We start from the raw sequence: 14,116 nt of genomic DNA on the forward strand, positions 1-14,116 counted from the left end.
GATTAGAGGGGTCCAAGAGAGCATTCGGTAGTGCCGGAAATGTTCCAAACTCTACACTGTCCATTATGGTCTCTGACAGCCACATGTGGCTACTGAACATGTCAGATATGGGTAGTGTGACTGAAGAACTCGATTTAAATTTTTTATTTTGTCTTTAATAATTTAAATGTAAACAGCCAAGCATGGCCAGTGGCTACCCTATTGGACAGGGCAGGACTACAGTCCGTATTTCCTGACGCCCAGACTGGCATTCTTTCAGTTTCACAGCCTGCTCTTTTCCACTCTTCTGAAGTGACCCACCCACCACACTTTATCACAACGATCTGGCTGGAAAAAATACAAAAGTAAGATAACAGCAGACAAATCTTAAAATGTTCACAAACATCTTGTTTTGTGGATTGCAAAAAAAGCAAAACGTCAGATCATGGTTACACATACAGTGGTCCCCCGTCATCCGAGGTTTCAGTTACCAGTGGTCAACCGCAGGTCCAAAATATTAAATGGAGAATTCCAGAAATAAACAATTTCTAAGTTTTAAACTATATGCTGTTCTGAGTGGTGAGGTGAAATCTCCTGCTGTCTCACCAGAACATGAATCATCCGTTTCTCCAGCACATCTATGCTGTATATGATATCTACCCATCTAGTAGGGTTATCAGATCGACTGTCGGTATCGCAGTGCTTATGTTCAAATAGCCCTTATTTTACTTAATAATGGCCCTAAAGTGCAAGGCTAGTGATGCTGGCCATTGGGATATTCTCTTACTGTGCCTAATTTATAAATTAAACTTTATCATACATATGTATGTATAGGAAAAAACAGTATATATAGAGTTTGCTACCATGCAAGGTTTCAGGCATCCACTGGGTGTCTGGGGACGTATCTCCCACAGATAAGAGGGTCCTACTGAACACGTAATAAGACTGCAGAAACAAGAAAGGTCAAATTATTCCTACTTCCGCTTGCACGGAAGCGTGATAAGACAGAGGTAAAACAAACAGCCCTCTGAGCCTTGAGGTTTTGGCTTATTTCTCCACTTGGTCAACTAACTATCCCCTTCACTTCTCAGAAGCTGGGTAAGAAATGAGGCAGGTCAACATCCTTAGCAAATTCTCACGCTTCCCATCTCCCTCGCATCAGAGGCCAGTCTCTGATTTGCTCGTTTTGATGGAGACCACACTGAGGACGCAGCTGTGTTAAGCACCAGATATACGTTACGGCGCTACATTCTCACCGCAGCCCTAAGCAGCACACATACATTACGTCGCTTCATTCTCACGGCAGCCCCTTCGGGGTACCAGGAGGTTAAATAATTTGGCCCACGTCACACAGTCAGAAGCAAAGCTGGGACTGCCAATCTCCTGCTCTTAAGCACGGCCCTAAGGGCCTGAAACCTGGAGTAGCAACACTGGCTGCAAAGGCGTGAGGAGCTGCCCGGAGGAGCGGGACCCCTGCAGAACCAGGACGGAGGCCCGGCTCCGCTCTCCACGCCTATCCCGGGTGCCCGCGGCTCTTACCTGTCTATCTCCAGCGCTGCCACCACCTTCAGCTTTCGTAGAGCTTGTCACTGAAGGCGCGCATGGTGTTGGGCGTGAGCAGCGCGAAATCCTTCTCGGGGTTCATGGTGGCAGCTCGGGGCGTTCCCCGGAGCCCCGCGACTCCTCAGCCCGCGGCAGCCCGGGCCGCGCCGGGGCTAGGGGAGTCTGCGGCTCCGCGCTGCCTCCGGCGCCGGCTCACGGACCACGCCGCCCCGGGCCGCCTGACTCGCTCCGCCGCCGCCGCCGCCGCGCGCCGCCTCGGAACCGGGGCCAGGTCCCCGTCTCCGCACACCTGCCCTCGACCGCCCAACCAGTCAGGAGTCCCACTTGGAACCCGCACCGCAGCTCTTAAAGGGTAACAGCCATCTTACTTGAATCAGGTGACTCTGCAGCGCCTTCCGCCTTCCGGCGCTACGACCCGCCCCTCTCCAGCCACGCTTCCGCACGCACCAGCAGGGTGTTTGGCCACGCCCCACACGGCTTCACCTTCTACCCTTACACTCCAGCTTTCGACCCCAACAGCCTGAGTCTGGTTTGAGACCTGCTTAATTGGGCCTGTATTACATGCAGTCAACTGCCCGCACGTGGTAGGCTTGGCACTTGGTGGGCTTCTGTAGATGTTCGTGAGAACGAAGGGGCTCCTGGAGCCTGACTCGCTTAGGATAATTTATTCTATACTTACTGAATCTGCTAGTTCATTCACTACTTAGTCACCAGTCAATATCTCATATGCCAAAGTTTCCCGCATTGGAGTAACACCATCTTGATTTTCGCTATGTCCTAGCCACTTGTACTGTTATTTTAAAAGTACTTTCTAATCAACTCACTTTAAAAAAATCTTAAATTCATTCTTTAGCCTTGCTTATGCCTTAAAATCATGGGTTTGAGTAGTGACATATTTTTCTAAAACATATAAATTGCAATTAAAAACAGAACTATCTGCCTACCATCTAAAATCTCAGGTACCAGCAGTGGCTGTCACCTCACCATTTGGGACTCAGGATGTGTTTATCATGCTCTGATACCTTGCAGGGCTGGGTTACAGACAGCAGAAGCCCCAAATGTGTTGATTGCAGGCCTCCAGGTGCAGCCACTATAAAGCGGCCCCTCCAAGTGCTTTGAAGTTTCACACTAAATGGTGGAACAGAAGCTGAAGCTGTGTGATAAAAACCACTTTATGGATGCAGTGTGGCTAAAGATACAGTAACAGGGAGATGCATCAGAGTTCCTTATCATAAGCTTCCATATTGAACAGGGACTTAGGGCAAAGCTATAATACCACAGTGGAACCCAATGAGGATTAATACTGTTAAAAAACAAAATTCAGCTGAGTAAATTTGAGGATCTAATTGGCTTTATTCAACAATTCATGACTCTGGCAGCATCCCATCTAGCAGACAGGAGCTTCAAGGAGCTCAACAAAATGGAAGGCTTTTATAGGCAGAAGGGGGTGGCAGCTAGGAATGAAGTAGATTGTTTCAGGCATGTCACCTTCCTTTGGGGAAGGGGGGTGTTTATCATGCAGATTACTTCACCAGAGCTGATCAGGTAATTCCAGATTAACTAGTTAAAGGTCATATTGCTGAGAGAAGCTGAAACTACAAGTAGGTTAGAGGTTAAGTCTTGGTTTGCTGACATGAGTTTAGCACAAGTGAATCAATTTGGGGCCTGTTTCTTTTTTTTAACAATATGAAATAACACTGGTCGTACTTTTTTCTAATGCGTGAAAAGCAGTCCTGTAAAGCTTATAACAGTCTTGAAAATGGAGGGTTATCCTCAATCAACAGATCAGAATCTATGGGACACAAGTGAGGGGCTATGGTACATAGAATTCGAAGATGGTCCCTAAGAGTCCCACCCTTTTTGCTATACACCCTGGGCAATCCCCTCCCTTCAACTGTGATTAAGTCTTGTAAATATGATGGACTGTCATTCTAACAATTGTCATGTCATATAGCAGAAGATATTTTGCAGATCTAATTAATGTCCCTAATCAGTTGACTTTGAGTTACTAAAAAGGGAGATTATCCTGGGTGGGCCTGACCTAATCAGCAGAGGCCTTAAAAGAAGTTAGGAGAGATTTTAAATGGGAGAGATATTGTTCTGCTGGCCCTGAGGAGTCGATAATAACAACAGTGAACTGTCTATGATGGATCACTTGGTAAGGACCTGAGAGTGGTCTTTCGTTGCTAAAATTGGTCCCCTGTTGTCAGTTGCCAAGAAAATGATACGTCAGTGAAATGGCTGCCAGGGAATGAATATTGTCAACACACTGAGGGAGTTTGGAAGATAATCTTTCCCCAGTTCAGCCTCCAGATGAGGATGCAGCTGGCTGGCATGTTGCTTTCAGCCCGTGGGAGCCTGAACCAAGAACCCAATTTAGTACCTTTTGGACTCCTAACCCATGGCAACTGAGATAAGACATTTGTGTTGTTTTAAGCTGCTAGATTTGTGATAATCTGTTATGCAGCCATAGAAAACAAATACAGGAGCTATCCCCCAACTCAGCAAGTCATGGGGTAATTGTGTCTAGAAAAATCTGTGAAAAATGTGCTTTCCTTTACTGGTGGGGTTTTCACAGCTTTTAAAACCCTTGCCAACACAATCTGATAAATGAAGGTGGGTGCACCGACAACCTGAAAACTGCCCCCAATACAGATTCATCTCCAGAAGAAAATGTATTGCTTAATAGGTTCCTCCCCTTACCTTGATACCAAGTAGCACTGATAAGGACATTTCTAAATGTCTTGCGAAGTTTTTGTCTTTAGAATTTTGATGATGGTTGAGGTAAAAGAATGCAAAAAAAAAATCAATGGGAATGATTTGGATCTATTTCTTTAGTGTGTATTCATTTCCACTAGATCCATATCTAACATAATATTTCATCTGTTCCTTTTGCTGTTTGGTTTGGCTTTTTCTTAAAGGTGAAGTGAATTTCCCATGGGTCATAATGTGATACAATTTTTTAACAATTGAAACAGTAAGGAAATGTTTTTTTACTAGAAGCAACTCTTTTCTTCTGTAATCACATTCTGGCCTAGGTTGCTAAGAAACCAGTTTTTCATTCAAGGCTGAAACCAATGCTTTGTCCTACCTTTAGTTCAGAAGTTCCTGAAAATAACGGTTATTTTTGGAAAATGTCAGCTAGTTAAGGTTATTTATGCATAATTGGACTGGCGTTGGTACTGAGAATAAAGCCCAAGGGCCACCATTGCCTTCTCTATGTGCTCACTTCTCCTCTGTCCCTGGTGGCCAGGCCTGCCGTGCTCAGACTCTTCCAGACTAGTGGATAATTAGTATGTCTGGTTGCACAGTGGCCATCATGTCACAGTTATAACTCATCTGCACATACATGTGATGAGGCCTGGTTGGTGTTACATAACTTATGGGCATTGTTGCAAGAGGGTGCTGGTGACACTGTAAGAAACTGAACCCGAATCTTGAATTGCACAAAGCAGTTTCTCCAACAGCAGTGTGGTTTTGCTGGAGTGTCAGGGCAACATGTTGAGGCCCAGTATGAGAGGTTTGGGAGATCCCAAACTTGGGATTTCTTCAGATCCAGCAGGCCCTCGTGACGTCACAGTATAATCACCTCTGACCTGAGGCAGGACTCGCCCAAAGAAGTGGTTAGACGTAGGATGCCACACTCACCAGGGCCTCTGTGTCGAACAGTGTCAGGGGGCCTCATTCACGTTGTTTTCCGTGCACAATGGTCTCTGGGATTGTGCCACCTGGGCCCTGATATTTTCTGAACACCCCCCAGTGAGATGTCTCCTGGTTTCCTTTGCTGAGAATGCGTCCTTTCAAATGTAACTTCCATTAGCTTTCGTCAGAATGCTTGTTTTCACTAAGCCTCCCCTTCATCTCTCTGCTGAGCGACATTCCAAACTTGCCAATATGAAACGATTTTGTCATTGCCTTTTTTGAGGCCAAGAAAACATAAGAACCACCTATAGGAAAGCGATGTACCCCATCTCAAGTCATCCGGGAAGGGGGTTCATGCTGGGGCAGGGTCTGAGCTGGTTGCTTGGTCCCAGGGAGGCCGGTCTGCCTCCTCACTCCAGGCCTGACTGAGGCTTGGGCTCTAGACTCAGTGGCCTGGGGGGAGCTGGAGCGGGGCTGAAGGAGGGGAGCTGCCCCTGGCCACCTAAAGGCACCATTTTGCAGGTGGTGACACTGGGAAGTGGCCAGTTTCTGTAGCAGCCAGTGTCTGGGGTGGTGGCTGGAGCCCTGCAGCCCCAAGGGAACATATCTGAGTCCTGACCTTCACAGTTAGAGGGATCTTTTTTTTAAAATTAATTAATTTTTGGCTGCGTGGGGTCTTCGTTGCTGCGCGTGGGCTTTCTTTAGTTGCGGTGAGCAGGGGCTACTCTTCGTTGCGGTGTGTGGGCTTCTCATTGCGGTGGCTTCTCTTGTTGTGGAGCACAGACTTCTAGGTGAGCGGGCTTCAGTAGTTGTGGCTCGCAGGCTCAGCAGTTGCGGCCTGCGGGCTCTAGAGCGCAGGCTCAGTAGTTGTGGTGCACAGGCTTAGTTGCTCCGTGGCACGTGGGATCTTCCCGGACCAGGGCTCGAACCCGTGTCCCCTGCACTGGCAGGCGGATTCCTAACCACTGCACCACCAGGGAAGTCCCAGTTAGAGGAATCTTGAGTCTCATCACGCTCCGACTGTGACCGTGGGTGCTTTAGCCAACTTCTACGCGGCTTCCTCCGTCTTTCCTGCAGTCTTAACGATTGCTTATCATACTAGGTTTAGAAGTGTTGAAAAGGCACCCGTTTAGAAGAAGGTGGTGGTGGGCCAACTGCTCCCCTCCCCCCAGCTCTGCCTCTGGGGAGTGGGTGGGAGGAGGGACTTTGCGGGGCGGGCAACCATTTCATTCACCTCGTCTGAAAGCAGAGTTGGTGAGATCCTCTCCAGGGCTCTAACGAAGAGCGTTAGGGCTGTGGATTCAGCAAAGTCTCAAGTTCTGCTGGTGCCTTTAAAGCAGTGCTCTGCACTGCAGTGTGCACACAACCCCCCTGGAGATGTCATTAAAATGCAGATTCTGGGGCTTCCCTGTTGGCGCAGTGGTTGAGAGTCCTCCTGCCGATGCAGGGGACACGGGTTCGTGCCCCGGTCTGGGAAGATCCCACATGCCACGGAGCGGCTGGGCCCGTGAGCCATGGCCGCTGAGCCTGCGCGTCCAGAGCCTGTGCTCCACAACGGGAGAGGCCACAGCAGTGAGAGGCCCGCGTACCGCAAAAAAAAAAGGGGCCCCAGAGTCATACACTGCTAAGTGCTGTATGATGGAAGGTCATGAGTGTAAGACCTGTGTCATCTTATTAAACATGAGCATTATTACATAGTGCTTGGGCTTTGGAGATATATTAAGAGACTAAATGAAGAGACTTGCCCTTGTCAAGTAAAATATAGCTGTTTCGTGTAGTTACCATGTTTAATATGGAATATCTATATTTCATACAGATATCTGGAATTCATATAATGCGGAAATAAGTGCCCCTGTAAGTGAACTGGAGGATAAAACAGTACCTTTAGAATTCTGATTATTTTCTCTATTCTTCGCAGGGCTAGAACCACACATAGGTATTAAGGCTGAGGAGATGGCTTTTCCATGATGCCGCGGGCCCTGGGTCCCACTAAGGGGTGATCCCCTTCAGGTAATAAACCCATTTAATTCCAGTGTCGCTGCCTTCGCCGGGAGGGCTGGCTACAATCAGCTTGCTGGTGATGGGTGTTTTGCTGCCTGATGGGTTTCCTCCAAAGTAGACCGTGATGTTGTTGATCTTCTTGGGCTTCACGGAGTCTATGGCGCGGACAGAGAAGGCCGGGTTCTCCACGGTGAAGGAGAAGGTGACCGGGTGGTAGAAGACGTTCTTGAAGGAGATGACTATGTTGCACCCGGCTCGGATCAGGAAGGGGCCTTGCGGCTTGGGCGGCAGAGCCACTCCGAAGAGGGGGATGATGTACTCGCCACCCACGAGCGATGACAGGCTCAGGATGCCCTTGCTCTCGCCCATGCGGCTGGGCTCGAAGTACACCTCCACACTCGCCTCGGTGCCGCCCTGCACCCCGGGGGCCGCGGAGATGAACTTTTCCGTGTGGAAGTCTGGACAGTCGGTCTGAAAGGAGAACAAACACGCTCAGCTCACCCAGGACTCTGAAGAGCAAACCAGCAGTTCATGTCCGTCCCGAGCCTTCCACCCTCCGCCATGAGCAACCTACGCTTGCGTGAGGACAGGCAGGTTACACAAAAGCTGTGCCCTTAAAACTCCCTTGAAGAGTAGGTGTTACTAGTTTATCCCCGTTTTACTACAGAGAAACCAAGGCCAAGAGATGTTAAACAGACACACAGCGGGATGATATGGGCGGCAGTCCTGGGTGCTGCCCCCCCGTATCCCGTGCTTCTTTCCTTCCACTGCCCCTGGAGGACCGGAGACTCTGGCTCCTCGTGGACGGGTGGGACTAGTTCTGGACAATAAGTTGAGAGGAGAAGTGCAAGGTGTCCCTTCCACACTAGAGCATCTATTTGCCAGAGCAAGTCCCTCTGGGGTCTTTTCACCCCTCTGCTGCTATGACTGGAAACATCTGAGATAGTGGTTGCGCCTCAGCCTGGATCCCCGGGTGGCTGTGATGAGCAGAGTCCCCTGCTGACCTTCCCTGGATAGAGAAGCACGAATGGGAGGCAAACCTTTGTTGTTTTAAGCTACTGAGATGTTGGGGCTGTTTGTTACCACAGAATAACCAGGCTTCTCCTGACGGATGGGGATGATCAAGAGCCTATGCCTCTTTAAAAATCATGAATCACTACGTTGTACACCTGAAACTTATAAAATCCTGTACATCAACTATACCTCAGTTAAAAATAGAGCCTATGCCTTGTGACCATGGCCATGGGACTCTGATGATAACTGGGCACACGGCCACCCAGTGTAAGGCTACACTCCTAGCTCCCCTTGTTGCTGGGTGTGGTCACATGAAGTTTTCTTCAGTGGAATGTGAGTGGCAGTGACGTATGCAGCTTCCCCGTTTTCCCCAGGTAGCTGGCTGCAATGTGGATGTCACAATAAACCATCTTGGTCTGTGTGCACCGCAGCAACTCCCTATAGAGGGAAGAGCATCAGGAAAGAAGGGTCTGGGTGCCTGATGTCACGGAGCTGCCATTCCAGCCCAAACTGCTTATGCCCACACTGCTATCTGAGAGAGGAATAAACTACTATTTTGTTGGTTTGCGGGGCTTTCTGTTTCAGTAGCTAATCCTATATTCACACTGATTTAATAGCTAACACATATGGAACACTTACTATGGGCGAGGATTGGTTTTATATACCTATTTAAAAATCCTGACAGCTATCCTGTGAGAGTGTTAGTGAACTATTCATACAAAGAGTAAACGGTGAAGCCAGGATTCAAATCCAGGTCTGCTGGATTCCACAGCTGATACTCATGACCACTAAGCTCTATTGTCTCACTGTACTGACCACTGAGTATGTTGTGGGAAGCAAAACTCCCCCTACCCCAACCCCAGCTTGTTACGCTAGAAAGTCTGTGAGGAAGAACCCAGGCCTGGTACTCTTTGTTTCTAGCTGGGAGTTTCCAACTAGATAAAGCACTTGAGTCTGAGTTTCACATTTCTGCACCCGCCGTGTCCCCCTCCCATTATTTTGGAGCCCAGACTTCTGGAACGCATAGGGCAGAGGGTGAGGCAGGGGCTGCTCACCCTGCAGTAGTATTCTGTCTTCTGCCGGGCGTAATTGGTGAACTTGGCAAAGATGCTCTGGCCACTGCCGAGAACAGCCTGGAAGTGGACAGGCTTTTCAGGCAGTGCTGGCGTGGTCTTCAAATTGAGCTCATATGGGTAGTAACCCAAATCACTGTTGTGCAGTGTTAGTTTCCCGGAGGTTTCTCCAGCTTTCAAGGGCTGGAATTCAAATGAGAATGTGCCCTGCAATAGAAGATGAAGGCTCGGGTGACACTGAACGTCTGACCCATCCTCTGCCCCCCGGTGACCTCACAGCAGGTTGGTAGCAGATGCTCATACTGACCTTGAGCCTGGGGGACCTCTGTCCAAACCAGCCCACTTTTCCTCCTCTGGACCCCTTCTACCTTTCCCTAGTCTGGGTATTTCTATATCTGGAATCTCTTTGAATCTAAAAAAAGGTACTGGATCCTCTCTTGAGAAGCATAATTATGGAGATGGGGGTGGGTGGGCTGGAGGGGCAGGAGGGCTGAAGGTCAGGCAGTTCTTTCTTTGCTCGTAGCCCATCTCTGAACAGTTTCCTGGGTCCTATCATCATTTGGGGGAGGCCTTCTCCTTCCTCTATTATCATCCAAAGCAAAACAAAACAAGAACCAAGGAGTAGGAGTACTGCTTATAATAGCAAAACAATGGAAACAATTCAAATGCATTAGCAGTAAGAGACTGGGTAAATAAAGTACTCTTTATTCACGTCAGTGGAATATTACGCAGCCATTACAAAGGAAGAGGCAAAGCTCTAAGCGTTGAAATAAAAGGTGCTGGTAATATTTTAAGTGGAAGAAAGAAGGTTCTAGAAATGTATATAAAGCTCTAGAAATGTATATGAGCTTATTTTTGTGAAGAAGATTATGTCTATGTATGTACAGAAAAGAGACAAGGGTATGTCGAATTGTTACCAGTAGTTATCTTAGGATGGGGGAAATGGGACTGTGGGGACTTTTACTTTCTATTTCATGTACTTTTGTAGGGTTAAAATTTTGTTTTTATCATGAGTAGGTATTGTTGTTTTTGTTTTTTTTAAAAAAACTACTTCTGGGCTTCCCTGGTGGCGCAGTGGTTAAGAATCTACCTGCCAATGCAGGGGACATGGTTTGAGCCCTGGTCTGGGAAGATCCCACACGCCACGGAGCAGCTAAGCCCGTGAGCCACAACTACTGAAGCCCGTGTACCTAGAGCCCGTGTTCCGCAACAAGAGAAGCCACTGCAATGAGGAGCCCGTGCACTGCAACGAAGTGTAGCCCCTGCTCGCCACAACTAGAGAAAGTCCGCATGCAGCAACGAAGACCCAGTACAGCCAAAAATAAAATAAATTAAATTTATAAAAAAAAAACAAAAGAAAACTACTTCTTCCTGAACAATAAAATAAAGAGGATATCACTAAAATTACTGTAGATGTTTAACAGAGAATACAGTACAAAAATTTACATGATCTTACCACAATTAAAAAAATTTGGATGAAAATGGACAAATGTATAAACAAATATAAATTACAGAAACAGACTCAAAAAGATAAAGAAAACCCATATAGTCCTATAACCATGAAAGATATTTAATCAATAATAAAACAAAAAATTTCCCTTAACAAAATTCCAGATCACAAAGCTTTACTTTTAAGTTCTACCAATCTAATATTCCACAAGTTCTTCCAGAGAAAAGAAAAAGAGGAAACCTACCTCAACTTGACATCAGAATCCAACAAGGAGAAAGGAAAATTGGATGCTAGTTTCCCTACTGAACATATATACAAAATGTCTAATAAAAATGTTATCCAACTGATCCAGCAACATATAAAAAAGAGAATACTACATGACTAAGTTGGGCTTATTCCATGAATGAAAAGTTGGTTTAACACTGGAAAAACCAATCAGTTGCCACATTGACAAATTAAAAGGAAAACAATCAAATGAGCATCTCAATAGATGCAGTAAAAGTATTTGATAAAACTCAACATCCATTCATAGTGTTTTTAAAAAAGCTCTTAGCAAACTAGGAATAGAAGGAGATACCCTTAATCTGATAAAGGGTACCTATAAGAAACCCAAAACAAACATCATAATAAATGGTGAAACTTTGAAAGCTTTCCCTTCACGATCAGGAACAAGACAATGCCTTCTGTTGCCTTTCTGGTCAACATTGTTCTGGAGGTCCTAGATAGCCCTATAAGGCATGAAAAAGTACTTAAAGGAAAAGGTTTAGAACGGAAGAAACAAAATTGTAATTACTTACAGATGATATGGTTGTACATGTACAAAATACAAGAATCTACAATTTAAATTATTATTAAGTGAATTTTATTTATAAGCTGTTTGGGTAAAAGGCGATATACAAAAATCAGTTACATTTCTAAATGATTGCAACAAATATTTAGAATATGAAAATTTAAAAAGATGCTATTTATAATAGCATCAAAATATACAAAACCTAGAAATAAATGTAACAAAAGATGAGTAAAGCCTCTACGTAGAAAACAAAAAACATTATTGAGAGAAATTAAAGAAGACTTAATGGAGATTTGCTCATGGATTGGAAATCTCAATACTATAAAGATTCAAATTCTCCCCTATGACAGACAGGCTCCAAGATGGCCCCCAGTAACCCCTACTTCCTGGTATTCACACCCTTGTATAGTCCTCTCCCACACTGAACCAGGTTGGTCTATGTGACCACAAGTATGTGGCAGAAGAGATGGCGTGTCACTTTTGAGATTAAGAGGAAAAGACTGTGGTTTCTGTCTTGTGCATGCTCTTTCTTCTTTGCTGCCTCACTTTCTTTTATTTTTTTAATTTTTAATATTTTTGGCTGCGTTGGGTCTTCGTTGCTGCGCGCGGGCTTTCTCTGGTTGCGGTGAGCGGGGGCTACTCTTCGTTGCGGTGTGCGGGCTTCTTATCACGGTGGCTTCTCTTGCTGCAGAGCACGGGCTCTAGGCATGCAGGCTTCAGTAGTTGTGGTACACGGGCTCAGCAGTTGTGGCGTGCGGGCTCAGTAGTTGTGGTGCACGGGCCTAGTTGCTCCGTGGCATGTGGGATCTTCCCGGCCCAGGATCAAACCTGGGTCCCCTGCATTGGCAGGCGGATTCTTAACCACTGCGCCACCAGGGAAGTCCCCTCGCTTTCTTTTAGATCGTTCACTCTAAGGTACGTGAGCTGCCTCGTTGAAAGCAGCTCGCGGGAGAGGCCACATGGTGAGGAACTGAAGCCTCCAGCTAACAGCCAGCAAGGAACTAGGACCTTTCCAACAACCAACCACATGAATGAGTTTGGAAGCAGATTATCCAGCCCCAGTCAAGCCTAGGGATGCCTAGAGTCCTGGCTGACAACTGACATCCTCATGAAAGCCCCCGAGCCAAAACCACCCGGTTAGGCGGCTGCTCTTCGATTCTTGATCCTCAGAAACTGTGGAGGTAATAAATGTCTGTTGTTTTAAGTTGCTGAGTTTTGGAATAATTTGTTGTGGATCAACAGAAAACTTATACATTCTTTTTTTTTTCCTTCTGCACCACGCAGCTTGTGGGATCTTAATTCCCCGACCAGGGATTGAACCCAGGCCCTTGACAGTGAAAGTGTGGAGTTTTAACCACTGGACCACCAGGGAATACCCCAGAAAATGTATACATTCTTAAAATAATCTATAGACTTAATTTAATCCCAATCAAAATCCCAACAGAGTTTTTTTTTTTAAAGGAACTTGACAAGCTAATTTAAATATATATATGGAAATGCAAAGGGCCAAAAATGCAATGCTATGCTTGCCAAGGTACTCTTGAAAAAAAAGAATATAAGAGATTATTAAGTCTTAATATAAAGCTAGAGTGATTGCTTGCTTGGCCATATATCAAACTATACTATAAAACTGTAATAATTAGGATGCCGTGGTATTGGTACAAGTTCAGAAATTGAGTCATTATTATATTATAGGAAACCTAGAACAGATCCATGCATATATGGACACTTGATTTATTTCACAAATGGCCGTGTAAATCAGTGCGGAAAAGACGGTCTTTGTAGTAACACAGTCTGAGATGATTTATATTCACTTGGAGAAAAAGGAAACTTGACTCTTGCCTCACGTCATACATTAAAACCAGTCAGGTTTTGAGCAAGATGATAGCAGCAGCCGCTGCACAGTCTTCCCAAACCCCCACAAAACACTCAGACCAACCAGCTTAACGACAACATCTATAACATAACTAAGTGAAAAGATAAGCTACCAACTCCAAAAGATGGGTGAGTAGGGCTGATTACTCACAGCCATGAGACTGGTGTGAGTAAGCCACTGTCTGGGAGGAGTGGGAGAGAGAGCAAAGGAACATCAGTCTGAGAGCCAGAGAATCACCCTAGATGGAGGGTCCCACTCAACCTGGGAAACTCGACGGGACAACTGACAACAGCAGCCTAAGCTGGAAGGATGATCTCAGGCTCTAGTTTATCGCTAACTGCAAACATGTCACAATAAGATTGGGTGACGTGGGGCAGCTTAAAACCAAGTTACTTTAACTACCTTCTAAGACAAAACCTTGTGCTGAGAGAAACCTCTGAGAGTAGAATCTATTTGACTGTGACTGAGACACTTAGGGCAAAGGAAAGATAAAGCTCAGATAAAGGTGGGGAGAAAAAAGAAAAAAAAACCCTAAAAAGTACAAAGCTGTATTTTAAAAAATATTTGTGGTAACAACAGAAGAGAGAATCTTAGTTACGTGAAGCTACAAAAGGTATCCAGGGCCACCTTTTCCTTCTAAAAGCATGGAAAAAGTTAGAATGAACAACAGAAAAGGAATAAAAAAGGTGAATGATGAGCAGAATAATATTGCTATAGACAATGAAGAC

At 45.9% G+C, this 14,116-nt stretch overlaps 2 protein-coding genes across 7 annotated transcripts in view; both read right to left on the minus strand.

The window, feature by feature from the left end:
- LOC109550059 (protein VAC14 homolog) overlaps positions 1-1,928 on the minus strand; it is a 37,416-nt gene extending 35,488 nt beyond the window's left edge. For 3 of the 6 annotated variants that reach the window (XR_012328286.1, XM_033844520.2, XM_073796816.1), the window contains exon 1: positions 1,519-1,928. The gene's annotated coding sequence lies outside the window, so the exon portion shown is untranslated. The remainder of the gene's footprint in view (positions 1-1,518) is intronic. The other 3 variants (XR_004523257.2, XR_012328287.1, XM_073796815.1) reach the window with 3 other exon arrangements.
- A 5,018-nt stretch (positions 1,929-6,946) lies between these two features.
- HYDIN (HYDIN axonemal central pair apparatus protein) overlaps positions 6,947-14,116 on the minus strand; it is a 433,086-nt gene continuing 425,916 nt past the window's right edge. The window contains exons 86-87 of the mRNA XM_073796828.1: positions 9,255-9,479; positions 6,947-7,656 (exon numbers count right to left, since the gene is read on the minus strand). Coding sequence (XP_073652929.1) covers positions 7,174-7,656; positions 9,255-9,479 — 708 coding nt within the window. The 3' untranslated portion in view covers positions 6,947-7,173. The remainder of the gene's footprint in view (positions 7,657-9,254; positions 9,480-14,116) is intronic.

The sequence above is a fragment of the Tursiops truncatus genome, chromosome 19 (assembly GCF_011762595.2).
Source record: "Tursiops truncatus isolate mTurTru1 chromosome 19, mTurTru1.mat.Y, whole genome shotgun sequence".
In the NCBI taxonomy this organism is placed as follows: Eukaryota; Metazoa; Chordata; class Mammalia; order Artiodactyla; family Delphinidae; genus Tursiops; species Tursiops truncatus.